The following is a 21,813-nucleotide window of genomic DNA, read 5'->3' as shown; positions in this document are numbered from 1 at the left end:
AGTTTATTATTCCTTCGAATCATTGCACTTGTGGAAGTGAGGTCGTTGGTCAGCTCTCATTAGGTTCGATCCCCATCCATTTGCTAACCTTCCATTCATAGGAGTAGGAATAGAATAGTGAGTAGCTGGGTAGTCAAAGTTTAGAGAGAGAGAAGTTAGAAAAGTAAGTCAAGTAATAGAACACATCCATTCACCTTCCACCACCATCACTTTCCCACCAACATCATCCTCAGCAGACACATCCTCCATCATCACCACCATCAACATTATCTGCCCTCGCATATTTCACAAACCGAGCCACCATCACCTTCATCCCGTCAAAGTCCAAGTCATCCTCAACAATTTGCGTAAGTCCGCCTACGTGATTGCCAGCGAATCACATCGATAAAACTGAGTGAGTATCCAACGGTGTAAGGAACATTGGAGTTATACTCATGTCTCATGAGCAATAGCTTTTCAAGAGAGGAATTGTATGTTCGATATTCCATATCAGATGTTCAATTACTAATATGTTATGTAAATGATAGAAAACTCGCATCAACAGAAGCACACAACACGAGCGGAGAAGGTAAGAAAAAAAAAACAAAAGGAGAAAAAAGAACAAAGGAAAAAAACTATATAGTAAAATAAAGCAAAAAAAATTAAAAACGATCCAATCAACAAGACCAAAAAACCAAAATATAAATATAAAAATAAGGCGTAAGAATAACTATATAAAAGTAATAAAATAACAAATAACCAAAACAAATAAACCTTACATAAGTTTATATATACAACCACCATCACCCTTGATGCTTTTTTGGATGCTCCCCCCTGCCCCCCCACCCCTAGGTTGTTCTTTCAACTTGGCTGTCTTCCTCTGTTTGGTACAATCCTTTGCTCCTCCTTTCTTTTTGCTTATTCTTGGGCTTGCATTGTTTCTTCTTTTCTATAGTTTTTCCCCTTGTGCTCTTTTTTTGTTTGCTTCGTTTAGGCTAGGAGTCTTTCCTTTGTGGTTAGCTTTTGGTTGGGGTTAAAGTCAACGCATTCTTCAGTTTTTGGTTCCCTCTCTTTTCTGTCCCCTCTCCTCCTTTCCTCCCTTGTCTCCTTGTTTGCGCACTTGGTAGCTCTCATTTGCCCCCCTTTGGCTATTGTGCTAGGTTTGTCCTTTTGTGTTTTCATGCCTCCCTTTGTCAGGTTGGTTGGTTTGTTTTTTAGTAGGGCATTTTTGTTGGTTTGTCTATTTAGGCATTTTCCTAATTCATTTGCTTATTTTCTACTTTGTCCTCTCTTTTTCCTGTCTTATTTTGTCTTTTTTCTCCTTTTCTTGTGTTTATTTTGTTGATGTGTCTTTTTATTAGCTAGGTTCTTAATTTTTTTTGCAGTCTCTTATATTTATCTTCTTTCTTATTTTTAGTATATATATTCTTTTACTACTATTATATATATACATACACACACACACACACACACACACACACACACACACACACACACACACACACACACACATTTTGTAGTTCAATATTTTTCCTTTAATATATTTACATATATAAGTTATACACACACACACACACACACATATACATACATAGATATATAAACTTTATATATGTGTGTGTGTGTGTGTGTTTTGGTTATTTGTTGGTTTTAGTACTCATATATAGATATTCATTTGCTTTTTTTAACATTTATATTTTAGTTTTTGGTTTTGTGATTTATTCATTTTTAATTTTTGCTTTATTTTATTGTAGTTTTTTGCAATTGGGTTATTTGCTTCTATTTTTGTGTGTGGTCATGTTCTTTAGTTTTTATATATATTTTACTTATATGTATACACTGTAGGACACTTCTATACATATTTGTTTGATATATATTTAAGTTATATATACACACACACACACACATTAGTGTAACACAAGGACATGCACTCAGTCCCACACCCCCTCGAATCAAGTGCTGAGACGTCCCCAAAATGGGCCCACCACCATTGTAGTGCTGCTGCACTGTTGTCATCCCATCCCCATTCGGTACTCCAAGATGTGGGTGTGGCAGGACAATACTTGTGGACTGCCCAAGCGTCCCTCGATCGCACCCAAGATGGGATGGTGTGACCAGCGACAGGGGTGCAAAAAGCAAGAAAATAACATATTTTAATTTTTTTTCTATTGTGCCCTAAATCCATGTGGGTCCCATATAGGGCCCTCTATGTCTTCAAAAGGCTTGTTATACTTAATTTACCTTTCATCTTTCAAATTTCTTTTTTGCAACAAATGAGAGCAAAGTGAGAAGAGTTTGGAAGAGCTTAGAGAGTGATTTTGTAAGTGATTGCAAGATCTCTTGGAGGAAGAGGAGCAAGAAGATTCAATCTTGCAAGTGATTGAACAAGCATAGGGTAGGTTTTAAGTTTTTGAGTTTGATATTTACTATTTCCTTTGTTTTACATTTTGATTTATTTTCACATTTTCATTGTAGTTTGTAGCAATTTTAAAAAAAAGTTCATGTTCAAATTTTTCATTAGAATGCATTGTTTAACTTGGAAGTTAAAATTTTTATATCTTGAAGATTTGTGTTGGTAACTAGTAGTTTTTTACGTTATTGAAATATTAATTATGAATGCATTATCATTATGCCATTATACTGAAAATAGTTTTTGGTTATTAAGGTTTAACTTATGCTGAAACTTATTTCAATTTCTAAACTAGGCTGAAAGTAGTTAGATTTTTTAAAAATTTACTAATGAGGGAAGTCAAAGTGCCAATTTATTTAAGTATGAGCTACATGAGGCTGATCCAAAGGTACAATCCAAACCTCCTGATGTTGCACTGGGAACACCTTCTATTAATTGCCCCTCTAAGGCTTTCGTACCATTTTCTAGGGGTCCTTTTGATCCAAAATCCCCTTTAAAGCAATTTTCTATTAGAGTGTCACTTCCTACAACTTTAGGTGACGATACACGAAAATGGAAATGTAATTTTTGTAGTGTGCCTGTTCTTGCAAATTCCTAGAAATGCTGACAACGTGAAGTATAGAATTGAAATAAACAAATTGTGGAGCATTCCTGATGATAGTACAATTCCAGTGTCTAAATCTTTGATTAGTAGGCAACAGGTTCAGGCTATTCATCAGTTACAGTGGCATTGAGATATTTATGTATGTATCTTGCATTAGAGAGAAGATACATTCAGAATCAGCTTCCATGCCTTCGTCCATTCATAGTTTAGGAAGGGACAACAACAAGGGGAAAAGGAAGGTAGAAAGTTCTAGCACTAATAACCCCATTGCTGATTTGTTTAATGGGCATGTAATGGATCAGCTAGATGATACCATTGGTGAATTCTTGTTTGCCAATGGCATCCATTACATGTAACGCGATCCCCCTACTATGGGAAGATTATGTCCATGGTGGCAAAGGACAAAGGACCATCATTTGTGCCACCTGATGAGCACTAATTGATGGCCGCAATCTTGGATAGTCAGTATAAGGACGTTGGGTTTTTGATGGAAACGACAATGGCATGTTGGATGGAGTCGGGGTGCAACATTATTATAGATGGTGGATGAACATTAGACATTGTCCACTCATCAACATCACAGTCGCCTGTGTTGAGGGCCCATACTTTCTGAAGGTAGTTGATTGTTCAGGGCATCGTAATGTGATTTTCAGTTTCACATCCTTAGGGAGGCCATTGAGGAGGTTGGACTAGAAAATGTGGTCCAAGTAGTGACAAATGTTGCACCTGTGTGCAAAGCTGCAAAGAGGTTTATTGAGGCAATCCTATAGTCATATGTGTCCAACTTAATGTTGTGTGCATGCCATGAACAATGCACACAAGGACATGGGGGAATTCAACTAGATTAGGCAAGTAGTTAATGATGCTAGAAAGGTAGACATGTTTATCTATAATCACCATACTTTACATGCACTCTTCAGGCACTTCGTGAAGGAGTTCTTGAAACCAGTTAAGACTAGATATGCTTCATAGTACATTCTCTTGGAGAGAATGCTTCAGTTACAAGAGCCGCTGCAACTCATGGTTATGATACAAGACTGGAATCAATGAGTTGAGTCGAAAACAAAGAAGGGGAAGAGTGTGAAGGAGATAGTGAAGAGTAATCAGTTTTGGGCTGATGCAAAAAACAGCCTTCATTACTTCTCCAGTTTTTGAGGTCATTAGATATGGTGATGGGGATTCACCTACCCTTGAAGAGGTTTATGAGTGCCTAGATTCCATGCTTGGCTAGATGAGGGCTGTTGTGCATTCTATACTGAGCACATTCAACCTATCATTCATTGTAGGTGGGAGAAGCTGAACACTCCGTTGCACATGAATGCCTATGCATTGAATTCAAAGTGGTACATTCACAAGCCTAGTAGAGTTACACTACTTTAGGATGATGAGATGAAGACTGGGTTCTTCCGATGCAGTGACAAGATGTTTGATGATGAGACTCTTGTGTAGATTCACTCAGAGTGGATTGATCTGCCACTCTTACAAGTAATTGTTAATTCAAATTTCATTAGTATCTAGAGATTAGTAACGTTAAATTTTTTAAATTAATTTTACTATTGGGCATGCTTACAAGAGATGACATTATGTTACAACTTATTATGTTCCAAGATACTTAGATTTGGCAAAAATGGATCTTAGAACTATGGTATAGAAGCATCCCATATTTTGTGGAAATGCCATGGATCATAGAGGGAAAAGACCACCACGCTAGCCTCCCGATTCCTTTCTTAGGTTTGTAGTTCCTCATCTTTATAAGTTATAACCTATTCAAGTTTTAAATTTTAGAGTTTGTAGTTTCTAATTTTCAGATTCTCACTATGACCTTTTGTTTGCTATCTCAAGTTCATAGTACCTTGGCTGCAAAGAGGAACTACATATAACTTCATCCACTCTCTTAAGAAGGACATACCTCTAAGAGAGCAGAGAAGCTAGTTATTGCACACAATGTTTTGTGTAGCGTAGATAGCAAGACGTGGGTGCAAAGAGAGCCCAACAATATGATGGGATGTAGAGCCAGAGGATCCAACTCAGATTGATGAGGACGAGGCTGCAACAAAGACCGATGCATGGGTAGTTTGCATTCCTTTGATAGACCTTGATGAGGACAAGGCTGTAACAAAGACCGATGTAGGGCTAGTTGGCGTTCCTTTGATAGACCTTGATGAGGAGGATATTGAGTTGTTCCAATGCTCAAAATAGCTGATATGGTATCATTGCAAGGATTTTATTATGTTCGATTTGATTGACAACGATTGAAATAAAGTTGGCCAAGTTGGGTCAAAACCCAATGCATTTGTTATCAAAGTATGTGAAGTTCGAAAGAAAGTCGACAATTTGTATTTTATTGACTTAAGCTTGAGAATAATAGATAAATTGATCATTTTGTTTTGCTTTTAATGTATATCAAATGACAACATGTTTATGAAATTGCCAAATGCCATCATTCATGGAAGGGTTAGTTATGCTTATGCGGTTGTCAGTAAGTTAGTAAAGTTGTCAAAATTATTCAAAATACCAGAAGGAAGATAATAAGTGGAGATGTTTGAAGGGCAAGCATATATCAGCAATAATTATAAGTATAGCTAATTATTCAAAAGTTATTCATAAACCCGATAAGTGTACGTTGCTTATGATTAGTTATATTGGAAGTTGTCTTAAGTTGTTGAATTCTTTGATGAAGAGCTCAAGGGCAGGTGTGGATGACAAATGTTTAAGTGGCTACACATTGGACGACATATTACCCGTAACTTTTATAAGTTTTTATAGTTACTAAAAGACCCAATGAAAAATTCAAAGTCATCCAAAATACAAAGTTTCAATGGACTCTAAAAGTGTCGATAAAGAATAAGTATGCCACATGGAAATAGCAAAGGTGGAATCCAGATATAAGTCTTTATGTAACTACTTTCTTAGCTACATCCAGTTATCATCACGATCGCATGCTTTGAGGAATAGTTGCCTTCGAGAACGAGACAAACAAAAGACTTGTAGATGAAAAGGGTTTGAAACTATAAAGAAATGTTTTGAGCAAATAAAAAAGTTGATTCAACAAACCTTAGCCAACTCTATAAAAAGATCGATTAAGATGATTGTGTGGGACGATGGTTATTGTAACTAACCACGATTGGCATAATGATGGCTAGTATATGCACAATTTTCATACATCCATAAAAGAACTATAACTTACAGGTTGATGAAAACATGAGAGCTATTGTTGAAATGGAGATGTTGAAAATTCTTTAGAAACTCTGGAGAAATGCAAGGTCTACCGTAGACACGCAGATGATCAATTTGTTAAATAGATTCAAGAAACTCTAAGTAAATGCATTGAGATGATTCATTATTGAAATGTAAGATTTGGAAAAGGTTATATTTGTCCTTGAAAGCATAATAGGAGATGGTTTTTTGACAGATATAAAAATTGGAAATGGTGTTGGTGTTCATGCATATAGAACGTGAAATCATGAGCAATGCATGTGAACTTTTTGATAGGCTTCCTCAAGAAGATGTTGCCTCATAAGAATGTTGTGATATAATTATTGAAAATGTTTAAGATACTTTAATACAAATGCAATATTAAACATAAAGCCAAAGATAAGGCCTGCAACCTATTCGACATATCACCTCAAAGAAATGTGGTCTACAGACCATGCCCATATAAGGCAATGCAATTCAAGAAATATGATATTTATGGACCAAAAATGTGCATCTATGGATTTGTGAAAGACTTTCAAAATCTTCTAGTAAACTTGATGTCTCAACGAGAATAAAATGTAGATGGAAGGTACATATCCATACTCAACAATCTCTACTAGCATCCTTCATATTCAAGCCAAGATGGGAACTTTGAAATAATGGTTGTTATAGTTTGAGTTCATCAATTAATGTGTATGGTTGGGTACAAAGGAAGCATTGACGAATATGGGACAATTATGGAATAATAGTGTTCAACTTCCCTAAAATCATTAGTGTCAAAATAATTTCATGGAAATGTGAGGGTTGTATAGAACATTTTCGATGGCAAACATTTGCATGAGACAATTGACAAAGTTATGCAAGTTGTCAATGAAATATATCAAGTTAATAATGATGCATTAAAAAAATTTGCTCCTAAAGAGGTAGGTTATTGGTGAACAAATGATCTTTGGATGGAGAAAAGACTTAGTATTGCGCAATTTATCAAGAATCAATTCTTTCACCTTCCCTTTAAAATGAGCAAGCTTTATGATCTCTTTCCTGTAAAAGTTACTTGAGTCACATATTATTAAATCTTGCTTTGGGACATTATCATTGTAAAAGTTTGGTAAATCCTAACTTGTTTGTAGATGGGCATGTACTCTAACTGATCACTAAGCTAGTTATCATAAGTGATTGCCCTAGGTAGTTATTCTAAGCAGTTGTATCAAGTAATCACCTTTGATAGTAATCATAAGTAAGACAAAGTGTTTTGATAGTTAAGTAATTAGAAGTTGGTTATCTATTGAGCCTATAAATACATGGCTTATGTAATATAAAGGAGAACTGACTTTGTGATAGAGAGTATCATGTCCCCATAATAAGAATAGTTAAATAAACAATATAATAAAATCATATTAAAATTAGTATAAAAATATAAGAATAAGAAATAAAAATTAAATATATAATCTATTATCAATAAAATAATATTGAGTATAAGATTTAAAACAATTAAGTAATAATAAAATTACAATGATTGAATAAATTAAATACAAGAGACAATAGTCTAGAAAGTATGTTACATTTCTAAATAGGATTTAATAATAAATGATAATGAACACAAAATAAATAAGTAAATAAATAATATTATATAAACTAATATTAATTAACTAAATCTAAAGAAAAGTCAAGAGATACGTAATAAAGAGATGTGACTCCTTCAAATTAAGATATAAAAGGGAGGAGAGTTCATTTTAAAGAGGAAGGAGGAAGAAGAAAAATATAGGAGTAAAGTAGGATTATTGGAAGAGGAAAAGAATAAGAAGAAAACAAGGAAGTGACTTTCTCAAACATTTGCAATGATAAAAGGACATGATTCTTCGATAGGGTTGTAATTATGAATGATTGTGACTCTTTGAAAAGATTGTAATTATGAAGTGCTGTGACTTTTTAGGACATGGATCACAAAGAAAACAAGATTTATACATTACCATTGAATAAGAAACAAACAAGGAGAATTTATGATTATGAAATTAAATATAATTTAGATTGGATCAATAATAAGATATAATGGTATCAATTCATATCAATAAAATGTGATCTCATTTTAGGGAAATATAAGGGATTTGATAGACAATTCCTGTAGACCTTAAGGGATACCTTTCAAGGAAGATGGCTAACTAATTGAGGGTTGTTCTACATAACACAAGGGGTCCTCCAAGAGGGACATGAAGCTCGGCTTGAATAATAGTTTCAAGGAAGAAGGAAGAATAACAAAGGATCGTTATCCATGACATGGGGATCCTCCCAAAGGGTTAGGAAGCCTAATTTAAAGGAATCCTCAAGGATTATGTAGAAATAAGTGATTATCCAAATATTAATTACTACAATTAAATTTAATAGTCTTTGCTAACGTATCTTTGTAGTTAATCTTAGCGAGAAACAAATTGAGGGGGTATATTACAGAGGTATTATTATGGAGAAATTTCTAGACAGATTTTTGAGTTTCCATTATCTAAATAAAATAGTCTTTGAACTTGTATATTTTAAAAGAGATAATCAAGAATGCATTTAGTCGTATGTCTCATATGTATTCATGATTAGTTATTACGGGTTTTCTTATGTCAAATTGCTGATCTCTTTATGGATTGATGGAATCCGAAAGTCTCTCATTTATGTAAGTGGTTTGGCAAATTGCATTTGTTTGCTAGTATCTTGATATGGATGTAATTAAATATCTTATCCTTTCATATATCAAGTTTCGTTATTCTTATTTTGTCATAAATGCATCAATGTGTTGAAAAATCCTTTTGTAAATCATTACCATTTGTGGATCCCGATTAGTATTTGTATGTCTACTTTGAGGTTTAAGTTATCTATTTTCTTTAGCTTTGTCTTGTTTCCTTTATGTACTTTCAAGTGAAAAGTACATAGAAATTCCAAATACCCTAACAAATACAAGGGAGGTGCCCCTCTCAAACGTAAAGGAAGGTTGTAGTTTGATAATGATTGGATTCAATCTCTCCAACTGTTGGTGCGATTGTCATTGCTCATCGAGTGTATAGGGTTAGTTTTTGAAGAAGCTTTTGCAGTAACAAATTTGTTTACCAACAAAGCCCCTTCAAAACCCTAACTTTATTAATTGAAATGAAATGGAAATTCAAGAGCAATGAAGTGAACCCACAACTCTATATCAAATGAAATGAAAATTATTTTGGACCATCTAATGAAAGTATATTTTAATAAAACTTGTACAATGAAAAACTCCCATATTCGTCTACATGATTTCAAGTAGGCCACCGTTTTTCTATCATCAAGATCGTCCTAATTTTGATCCAAAATCTCAAAAAACTCATAAATCTTCACATTCTACAACTAGCTTCAGGCAACTTCAAATCAATCCTTTTCGTGGAGCCTTGCAAATGATTAACAAAAATAACCCATTGACTAAAAATATGAATCAAACATGACAAAATGACATTATTAGGTTTCCACAATCCATTTGAAATGCATGAATTTTGTTTCTAAATTTGATTGAGTATGATTTTTAGCTTCATTGTTTCGGATCACACTCTATGATCCATCATTAGAACGAGAGAACACACAAATATAATAGAAAAATATGCAAACCAAGCCTTACTAAGGAGGAATAAAAGATGGGGAGAGGGGAAGCACACGACACAAAGTGGAGAAGGTAAAAAAAAGAGAAAAAGAATAAGGGAAAAACAATAAGGGGAAAACAATACAATAAATTAAAGCAAAACAAATTAAAAATGAGTAAATCAAAAAAATTAATAACACAAACGAATAACTAAAACATCTAAACCTTACATAAGTTATATATATATGTGTGTGTATGTAGGTATGTATGTATGTATGTATGCATGTATGTATTGATTTAAAAACGATTAAATCAACAAAACTAATAACATAAATGAATAACTAAAACATCTAAACTAATTATGAGAAGATTACAGAAAACATTCCATGCACAAACTCACAAGATTCAATGTTTTTTGCTAATCAAGAAGAGGCAGATTTCAACCTGCTTTCTATAACAATGAGTTGTTGGTCTTTGTTGGCATAATCTTCCCTATAAATTCCATTTAATTGAGTGGACCTAAAAAAAGCCCTAATAAATCTTTATTCGACTGGGATACCAGTGCATGCATATTGTCTCTCCTTCCATTAGGGTTGCCAGATCTCTTCTTTAATGGTTTGAACCGAGGAGTGGACACAACTCCATCACATGCACACAAATCGAGATGCTCTCATACCAAATGGAAGTGTAGAACAAAAAAACTTGATGCTTTGACTTAATTGGATGATATCTACATTGATTAACACTAGCTTATATAAAGTCATTATTCTTATGTATCACTACTTATGGGATGAAACTTCCCAACTAACTAGGTAACTATTTATTTATAATTTTGTTTAATCTATAACCTAAAACTAACCAAATTAATATAAAACTTCAACACTTTGTAGATATCTTTTAGCTTGTTTGGACCCTTGTTTTATCTTCCTCTTGGTATGGTCTCTAGTTATATTTCTGAGTTTGGCTGACCTATTCTGCCCACTTTTGGTCATTATACAATTCCTTTCTTTCTATCATACTGCCATTATGTGGATTATTATTTCCTCTCCTTTGGATCTCCATCAGTTTATTGATAGATGTACTATTGTCAAAGTAGTCTCCAATTGTAAAAACTGACCAAACTTTTTTGGCTTGGTGAGTTTTTACAAGTTATACTAGTGCCAAAATCTTGCTGAATTTTTTGCCCAAAGCTCGATGGGTTTTGGTTTAAAACTTGGCCATTGTTTTGTTTATTTCTCATTTCTTCTCTTGTATTTTGTTGAGGGGTAAAGTAGCCTTCCATACACTAGCAAACTTAGTTCTATCATTTTGAAACGGATTTGAGGCAGGTTTGAAGCAGAGTTTTTGAAGAGAATCAATGATTTGGAAAGGTAGGCTATGGAGGAGGGGGTCGATTTGACATTGAGTTAAGGAGTAGTTGTGATTTAATGCCAGGTTAGGCTAGAGGTAGAGCTACATCGAGGATGGAGGACGGGCCACTGATTGAGTCAGACATATCAAGCGAGGAGGCACTATCATGCCCATACATACTTCTAGGATTAGATCCTCTAGCTTTATCTCTCCCTTAGTTTTTACTAGAGCTGAGAAGAGGAAGATGTAATTGGAATGATGTATTTACTTTTAGTTTGACATAAATTATTTACTATTTTACTTCAAGCCATCAACATTCCTCACGAGAATGCTTTTTGTACCCACTTCATGCTGAAATATATCTAGACTAAGCTTGTTTCTCTCGTGTTCTCATTTATTGACTCATTGGATTTTGCAAAACTATATGCATGTCTAATTAAATTTAAGCAATTTTTAAGTTCTAGAGTTTTTACCAAAAGCTGGCCGAAATTTTCCCATCTTTAGTTTTCAGGGCTTGGCAAGTTTTCCAACTATGATTTTACTTGCTAAATGTAAAAATATCTATATAAAAGAAAAGTTTATATAATATATTTGGGTTTTCAGTTTGAACTTAATGTCGTCAAGCACACACCCATGGTAAATATCTATATCGGATGTGCATAGCATGGATAGAGCTAGTAATGTGTCTGGGGTATATATCGCAGCAGGCTTCTGCATGTGATCTTATCCAGTTTACAATCAATATGATCTTACCATTCTGTATAATTACCTAGATACATATCTCTGTCACATATCTGACACAATTATACTAGAGATGTAGGCTGTAAAATTATAAATATAGCATTGATTTTTGGGTACATTGGGCATGTTGGCTAGATCTGCCATGTGGATAAAATAGATTGGGCGAAAACATAATACTGCATCAAAGAGTTTAACCCAGCTGAGAATTATGGCGAAGAAACATATTAAGGAGCAGCTATTTAAGGGAAAGTGAGAGTGTTAGTTTTCAATTGAGAACGGGATTGAATCATCTTAGGTGTGAGGTCGGTATGTTGAAACAGAATGGCACATTATCATATTCTGCAATAAGGGGGTGGTGGAAACAGAATGGCACATTATTATGGAATGCACAACTTATGAGGATATCCATACTCAATGCACAAATGACTTGAAAGTTGACAACATGGACCAGTTATTTGAGGAAGATAGGATTGATCAGATTGCTCATATCCTAGTCATTCATCATGGACTTCACAACTTATTAGGATATGCGTATTCAATATGAAAATGACTTGAAGGTTGATAAATTGCACCAGCTATTTGAGGAAGATGGTTTTTAATCAGACGCTTAGCTTCTTCCCAGTCAAAATTAATAATTGATCATGCATAATAAATAGTCTGAAGATGGATTGACTCGGTCCTATACTCTGTTGTCTCATGTATGTCATTAAAATCATTCATGTTACTTCTGGTTCCAACTCATAAATTAAAATATCTTGAAGCTTTAGTTTGTTAAATAAGGGCATTATCTGGGATAGTTTGGGGTCATGTAATGGGTATTTTTCCACAAATGAATATTTTTTCGGAAATATCTGTTCGTTCTGGTCCAATTTGCTTAATACGCCCGGCACTTTTATGATTGTCAGAAGTTAATTCCTGTACCTAAGAATGTTTCTCTTGATTGATCATTTTCTTTAGAATGTTCTCTGATTCCTTTAATATGAATTATAAGTGTCTATTTTAGTTAATCATATCTCTTTCTGACATTTCACTCTGCATTTCTTGTCCAATGGACTGAATATGCCAGACAGTGCTATGCCATTATCGTGAATTTAATATTCTATTTTATTAATTTTTTTAGGTTCTTCTTTGATTCTTATGCCATTATCTAGGAACTTTGCGATGCTTTGCAGCTAGAAGATATCTGATCGATCTATATGGCTGGATGATAATATTTTTGGGTTTGATCAGTTGAGAAAAAACACTCTTCCATTTTTTGCAGGCTGCCCGTGCTCTAGCTAACTTGGCAGCTCATGGGGATAGTAATGGCAATAATGCTGCTGTTGGACAAGAAGTGGGTTCCCTTGAAGCATTAGTGCATCTGACACGTTCGCAGCATGAAGGTGTTAGGTGATGACCTTTTTCTGATGATCCACCAGTTAAATTGATTTCATTTCCCTCTTCCCCTCTATGTTCCATTTGAGGCTATGGTTTGAAGTTTTTTATTGCTTTATTCTATTGGACCACTAGTAAGCTATTAGTGTGCCTCGTTGCTCTCAATATGGAACTTCTGACAACTGCCATTCTTCAGTTTTTGGTCAGGCTTCTCCATTGGGATCAAGAGATTATGAATTATGATGCAAGTTTTTTGTGAAACTGTATTTCAGGTGCTGCCACAGGGATTTGACTTCAGAGATTTCATTTTAAACCAAACATGTTAATATTGTAGAGTGTATCTTTTAAGTGAATATCTGCATGGGAGAAGCCTCTGTATACAAGTTAAAACTGTCACAGTGATGTCTGTTGTTTCTAGTTTTCTATTTGCTTTTATTTATTCATACTGATTCTTACAGTGTTCAGCTGTACAATATGCTTTTAATCTATTGTTACATATACTCGCAGCTTTCCAAGTACATGTGGTGTCCACTTCATTTCCTTCCATATTTGGGCAATTGTGTATATGTCATTCACAGTGCATTCATTACATAATTATCGTGTGACAATAACAAAAAACCTGCTAAACTCACAAGTATTTTTGAATCATACAAGATCATAAGTTATTTCCAAATAATTTGCCAAAAGATCACAAAAGTGTGAAAAACTCAGCCATAGCTACTTATGTTGGTTCTTGCCCAAAAAAGCCTCATTTTTGGTGCTATTATTATTTTTGAATATTCAAGCATGTGCCATGAAGCTTTGTATGTTCTCGAAGGCTTTAATTTGGCCTTATTGGTGGAGGCAGTGTGCCTTATATCCTCTGTATACTGTGATAAGGCATTCAAGAACTCCACGAGAGGCATTAACCACTAGGCTCGCTGGGTTATGCTATCCCTAAATCCCCCTCTGGTTTTAGATATCCAATTAAAATTTATTGTTGCTCATGTTTTCTGTCGACAAATTTGTAAAATAGTAATACAAATGTGTAGTTTACAATTGTATGTCATAGTGATGTGAAATGGACACATTTTTCAAATAAGAAAAAACCGCATGTGACTAAATTCAATTTTATGCATTTACTGTTTATCTATCAGGTGTAGGAACAAAATAGAAAATAACTGGACACAAAATTTGCCAAATAGAGCATGATTCAGCACCAATCAGCTTACCTTATTATCTTATAGCTTGTGAAATCTATTACCATCTTAGTGAATGAATGAAATACAATCCCAAGTATGTCTCTTTTTGAGTGGTTTAGTTGTCATGTAAGCAATGCGCTTTCTTGCTGGATGTGAGAATGAAATTTTTTGATGTTCTTGGTTTTGGCATGATATATCATCTTCTTCATCAACTCGGGCACTTTTTCACCGTCGCAGAAAAGTGAAGTCAAGATTGTTTGGTTAAGATGAAGATCAATCAGTATTTGTCATACTTTTTCTTACAACCTATACTAACTACTTTTTGATATTTGGTCTTAGAGGAATGTTCGTGTGAATTAAGTTTTGTACCTAATATTTTTTTGTATTGGTGCAAGAGCACCTACTCATCACCCTAATCATGTAATGGGATTTAGTTTTCATATTAGCACAATAAGGTTCAATTGTGAGACCATTTGGCTTGATTAGCGAACATATAAATCAACTGTGAGACCATTTGGGTTGAGTAGCAAACATATGAGCTCTCATGTCAAACTTGGTCAACAAACCATAAAATAGTAAATTTGTGTCTAGAAGTCCATTTAGGGATGTTTTAAATCATTTTTAGCAGTGTTCTAGGACTCGGACTCGCCTCTGAGTTGGGAAGTCAAAATCCGACTGAGACTCAAACTTGGCAAGGACTCGGAAAATTGAAAAACCCATGAAATTCAAAGATTTTAAAGGATTTTAAGATTTTTTCATGCATTTGTTAGTCAATTAATATTAAATACACAATAATTGAGATAAATAGAAGCTACTTAATACGCATACACAATTTTGCATAGATCACATAAGTATAAAAGCGAATTTTTGAAGGGAAAAAGCTGAGTAACACAAATTACAATATAAACTTAAAAGTAATAAACATGGTGTCACTGCAGTGTCAAATGTCTACAATATTCATGGATTACGAAATCCATGGTATTAAAAATTTCAAAACATATATCAAAATAACAACTAGAGTTACATGCAGCCCTAGTTCCACTTCCACAAGGCCCACCTTGAGGCATGATGTCAATGTGTTTGCTGCTGCAATATGAATATATTATAAATAAAAAAAAATTAGCCTCAAATCAGATTTATAAACTTTAGGGCTTTCTTACTTATTAAGTTTGATATCAAGATAAATTAAAATAAATTTAAATAGTAGATACTAGAAGTAGAGACTAAAACAAATGTGAACAAAATGGAAAGTTAAAAATATGTATATAAAACAATTTACAAAACAACACAAAGAAATGCAACTTGTTACTTACCTCTTCAAATTTGCACAAACAATGGAAATGCAAGCAAGTTTGTAGAAGCCTCCTCCAAATGCTTCCTTAAGCTCCTCTCAATGCTTAAGTGCAAGCTACAAAGTTGCACAAACCATCAACAATTGATATGGGAGAGCTAACCGGTTTGCTAATTCTCTCTCAAAACTCCAATACTCTTTTGTAGCTTTTTCCTCTCTATCACAAGCATTAGCAAAGGGTGGAATGACATTTTTGGGTCAAATAGATGTTATACAAACCGAAACAATGCAACTTAACATTTTAATTTTAATGTTTTTTTCACTTTTTGGCCTTAGCCGATGGCAAGTCTGGTGAATTGACGTGGACTCTGCCAAGACTCGACTGAGTCCGAGTCTAGAGGCCATTTGCCTCAGGAAGGTTGACTCTGCCTCGGAATTGCAGTCCTGCTTGGACTCCCAGAGTCCTGTAACTATGATTTTTAGTGATTAGGAGGGTTTTTAATAGCAGTTTGATTCATATTTCTATATTTTGCAAAAAGTTGCATCAAGAAATTGCAATTTTGACAACTCGCCCCAATGGTCATTTGTTTAAAAAATCAGTTGAGGGAGTTGTATAATGCCTTTTAAAGCTTGAATCAATTGAAGGAATCACAAATTGGTTGGAGCATATGTAATTTTGGCATTCAAATCAATAAAAACTACCAGTCTTCCTATTATTTCTGAAGTTTCATGATTTCCATTTGTCCATTTTGATTGATCTTCATGAAAAAGCTATTGGGGTAGAAGGTGTTTTGGTTGATTGCACTTGGTTTAAGTCATTTCATTGAGTTTGAAGCAAGAAATTGCAATTTTTGTCATAGAGGTCTTTGACCCTCATTTTGCCTAAGGTTTGGGACAAAAAAGGACCTAATTTGATTTATAACCATTGCTGGAATTCAACCTAGGACCATGCTTTGTTAGATTTCAAAAGCTTTGACCGAGAAAAGGTGGTTTGCTATTTACAACTTCATGCTCCAGGCCAAACATCCCAATGTGACTCGCTACAACAATAGAGAAATTTGTCTATAAAATGCAAACAGGAGTGAACCTTTTCAAAATCTTGTCCATAGTTGAAATTTAACATGTCAAGCCTATCTCGGGTGTTGGAACAATCAAGCATGCTCATTGATGAGTACTTGTAGTTTATTTGCAAGCAGTTACGCCTATTAGCCCTTAATAGCACAATTGGGATTTTCTAATGATATCACCACATCAAGGCCTAAGAGTTTGAAATCTTATAGAACTCCAAAAAGGGTGTTTGGAACAATGATTTTTTTGTAGTTTGTTTTAGTTTTTGTGAGTTAAAGCCATAAAACTCAATACGTCAACCTAATTCAATTAAGTCTATCCTATTAGGCCTGATTGTGCAAATAAGGAGACTGGTATTGGGGAATGGATTTGATTGATCATTTTGGTGATAAAAATGATCTCTAGGTTTACTCCTACCTTGATAGAATCTTGTTTGATATATTGCATCCTTGTGGAGCAAGGATCAAAGGATCTTGCAATGACAACTAGAAAGGTGTATGAAGGTCAATTCATAAAGGTCCAAAAGGATTGGTATATGGATCTTGTCAGACAAATGCTTATTGCACTTAGCCATTGAAAGGAGTTTTGTCACATAAAGGTTTGGGATGGTGAAATGTCCTTACCTTGCCCTATGGAAGTGGTCTATTTCCCACAATCTTTGTTGCACTCTACATCATGTACCCAACCAGTATCTAGTAGGAGATTTGTTCACATGACTTGAGTTTACTTAGGTCCAAGATGTAAGTCTAGATGTTGTAGTTGTTTAGATAAGATCCTATCATATCTTATCTTTGTAAATTTTATTTAATTCTAGTACTTGGACTATCTTATATTTTACATTTTAGTATTTTCCTAGTACAAGATATGATATGCCATAATCTTATGTCTTAACCTTGTCTATATAAATAAGGCCAGCTTATTGTATATTTCATTTTAACCAATATTCAATCTTGCATAATGAAGCACATTGTTCTTGTTGTTGTCTTTCTTACGGAAGTTATTTTGGTCTAGCAGCTGATCCTAGGGGTGTGAAGTAGTCACCATATGTTGAAACTATAGCCCAGAAATCAAAGATAATAACCAGCAAATAGAAAGAGAAAAACTGAAACAAAGAACACCAGAAATATCTTGGGAAAACCCTTTGAGAATGAAGGGAAAAACTCAGCCACACAACAAAATATATCTTTATTGATAGTAAAAGTTCAAGTGTACAATGCTAATCGCATGATGTGAATATATAACAATAGAAGAGACTCTTCATATTCTAACTGAAGATCTCTTGAGTTTCTCATAACTCCTATAATTAAATATGACTCTTAGAATATTCGTGCCTCAGTGCATGTGAATGACACATGTCATTTACATTTATAATATTACAAATTAAACTTTAAGTGTTCTTTTCAGCTGAAGATGACAATAACAGTAATAACATTCATATTTCCAGAGATAAAGATCTCAATCGCAGCTACCATTTTCAACACTCCCATTTAGCCAGAGAGAGATCTTTAGTTGAACAATCACACAAGACTGCAACCAAAATGTTAATGATAAAATCCCATCTCATATATTCTATGAAAACATGAAACAATCAATCATATTCATGGAATCACTCAACAAGAAAACCTGTAACAATCAATTATATTCATGGAATCACTCAAAATGAAAACCTGTAACAATTAATCACATTCACGATGGAGACCTTTAATAATCACTCATTCATAGAATCACTCAACATGAAAAGATTTGCAAGACTCACATCTAAGGGTTTATTCACGAATTCTCTCAATGTGAACTGTCATGGAATCTCTCAACATGACATCTAACTCCCATCACAGAATCTCTCAACGTGATGACATCATGGACTCTCACAACATGATGTTCGCTATCGCATAGTGAAAGAGTTATCATAGCTGATCTTACAAATTTATTTATTCACACAAGAATAGAAATAGGCATAAAAACAAGACTTAGTTCCATTTAAATCTCAAATTTTACAAATAACATAAGCATCACAAGCATATATGAGAGTAAAGGGGATTCCATAGACACTCCCTCTTAACTATGAAGCCTTCCTTTGAAGCACAAGCTCCCTTTGAGCTTTGTATCTGAATGCAATAATATATCTTTGAAAATATCTCCATCTCAACCTATTTTTTTTCTTGTTGCATTCTCTGCAACCATGAGAGATAAAAGATCAATCACTATTTATAATCAACATTTATAAATACTGAATGGTAACCACTCTAGTTTTTGACTATAATAGAACTTAAAAAAAAAAACATAAGCAATTCATGTAATACTTATCTTTGTAACCTGTACCCATACAAAGTTTACACATATCAAGATCAAGTTCACTCATTATCATAGCCCTTTTGCTCCTTCTGTTCCAAATCTCCACTGTTGGGAATAAGCCGATACAAGACTCTTTCTCACTTTTACTTTTGAACAATATGAGATTTGCTCCTCTAACCAAACTGCATGCTCTGTTTGATTTAGATATCTAGTTCTCCGTGAGAAGAAACCGCTTTATGGAAACCTGCTTCCTCTAGTGACAATATATGTGACACAACTGGGCTCTCCCTCTACATGATGCAAAAGAAATTACTAAGAAACACCACTGAATACACCATTCAGAGTATGCACAACTAGATTTTAAACTCCTCCTACTATTCCTTCGCATTGTTGTGGCGGATTGAAGGGCCTTTGATCGACAAGAAACTCAGCTGGTGGTCATTCGAATGGAGCATCGTCCAGCATACCCATATCCATGCCCATGCCCATGCTCATTCCCTTGCCGCCTCCTAGCAAACCGCCAAAACTAAACAGACTGCCCGGGGTACCAAAGAAACCCCTGTTGCTGCTACGGCGACTATCGCCTCTGTCATCTGGACGCATTCTGCTTAACGTTTCTGCACTTTCCATGATAAGAACAGAAATGATTCCTAACAATTTCTTATAAATCAATTGCTATTCATAGAATTTTATTTACTTAGCAATAACTGGTAGGATGAATTGATACACCACCACAAAATGGACAAAGACAAAACTGATACCAGACAAGGGATGAATACGATAGAGCCACAATAAAAGAAATAAATATTGACCAGTGAAAATTGCATAAATAGAACCTGATTATACTTATCTGATAAAAACAACATTGCAATCTGATGAGTTCCGCTTTGATATCTCATAACCGTGCAAGTAAAGATGTCTTGAATTTTGATTTCATGGACTTATCCTCCATTATTGGAAGACAATCAGCATCGCAAGAGGTAACTCCATATGACAAACGGTTGTAAAGACAGAGACACCTCTTCATTTTCTTGTTGCTTTTGAACTTTACTAGGATGTTGCTTGCGAGGCTTATCAAAATGTTCATCCATTTCCTGTCCAAGTGTAAACAAGTGCTTTGCTGAACCGTCCGGATTCTTTCTCTTCTTATTTCTAGACGAAACATTTTCTGGAACCATTTTGATGTGCCCTTCTCGATATCCAAAACAATAACTTAAGAATGGTATTCACCTAAGTTCCTGAATTTTCTTAAATATTTCCGAAATTTAGGGGATCCATAGAGGCCCTAATAGCAATTTTAAAAGAGCCATGAGATTTTTGAAGCTGGATTCAAATAATGTTGAGTGACGGGTAGAGTGATCGTAAACATAAGATTTGTTGCTAGAAAGAATAATAATTGACGCCTCGCCTACAAAAAAATGGCAGATGATACTACACCACCAAGGGTCTAAGCTCCTTTCACAATTCCTGCAGTCTCTTGCAAAGATTTGGTCAGGAGCAGCATCAGCTACTTTTATCTTCCAAAACCCTTGTCTACTCCCCTAGAAAACCACTCTGAAACCCCCTCCTCTCCGCCAAGCTTGGAGGTAGTTTTCCTTGAATTCTACGGCCGTTGGTAAACGATTGCGGTGCTCGACGAAGAGGCAATGGAGGCGCCATCACGGCAATGGGCAGTAACCTGACGAAGAATGCCTCTGCCAAGCCGCAAATCAACGTCATGAACAATATCTTTGAGCACCGCTGCTGCGACCGGTCTTTGTAGATGTTGGAGTACGTGAAAACCACACCAAGATTTGAATCCCTCAAAGTCTGTACACCATTCTGCAAATATCTGATATATTCTTAACCACAAAAAAAATAGCAGAGATAGGGGAGACACAATAAAAAATAAAAATAAAATAGAAACTTCCTTAAGAAACTTCTTGATCAACAGTTACACGAGCACGTGACTAGTCGTCAATAATTCAAGTGAAGGCTTCCATTTTCACTCAATCACAACCAAGTATGAGATTCAACATTCATGAGTTAGCATAAAAAAAACTTAACGATATATCTCATGGTGTCGATACAAAAATGTAGCTGCCCATGATAGATTAGATAGAAGGCACTGAAGAACCATGTTGAAACTATAGGCCAAAAATCAAAGATAATAACCAGCAAATAGAAAGAGAAAAACTGAAACAAAGAACACCAGAAATATCCTGGGAAAACCCTTCGAGAATGAAGGGAAAAACCCAGCCACACAACAAAATATATCTTTATTGATAGTAAAGGTTCAAGTGTGCAATGCTTATCGCATGATGTGAATAAATAACAATAGAAGAGACTCTTCATATTCTAACTGAAGATCTCTTGAGTTTCTCATAACTCCTATAATTAAATATGACTCTTCGAATATTCATGCCTCAATGCATGTGAATGACACATGTCATTTACATTTATAATATTACAAATTAAACTTTAAGTGTTCTTTTCAGCTGAAGATGACAATAACGGTAATAACGTTCATATTTCCAGAGATAAAGATCTCTATCGCAGCTACCATCTTCAACACCATAAACTCCTACATGGCATATTAGAGGTCCAGTGTTGCAAATTTCGTCCTAGACCTAAGTGATGTCACCAGACTTGAAGAAAATACTGAGTAGATCAAGGTTTCGAGGACCTCATGGTTGTATGTAGGGTATCAAAGAAAGTTAAGATTGCCAATCATTTCATCAAATTTGTTATGTTTTTTTAGAAGTTGAA

General features: G+C 34.7%; 1 protein-coding gene across 1 annotated transcript in view; it reads left to right on the top strand.

Annotated features, from left to right (window-relative positions):
- LOC149568070 (protein ARABIDILLO 1-like) overlaps positions 1 to 21,813 on the top strand; it is a 221,565-nt gene that overhangs the window by 79,970 nt on the left and 119,782 nt on the right. Inside the window, exon 5 of the mRNA XM_089821073.1 lies at positions 13,121 to 13,248. Within this exon, the coding sequence (XP_089677199.1) occupies positions 13,121 to 13,248 (128 nt within the window). The remainder of the gene's footprint in view (positions 1 to 13,120; positions 13,249 to 21,813) is intronic.

This window comes from Cupressus sempervirens, chromosome 3, assembly GCF_028749045.1.
Source record: "Cupressus sempervirens isolate cs-2001-9-10 chromosome 3, ASM2874904v1, whole genome shotgun sequence".
NCBI lineage: Eukaryota > Viridiplantae > Streptophyta > Pinopsida > Cupressales > Cupressaceae > Cupressus > Cupressus sempervirens.
Note: the sequence above shows the minus strand (reverse complement) of the source record. Positions and strands in the feature narration are given on the sequence as shown.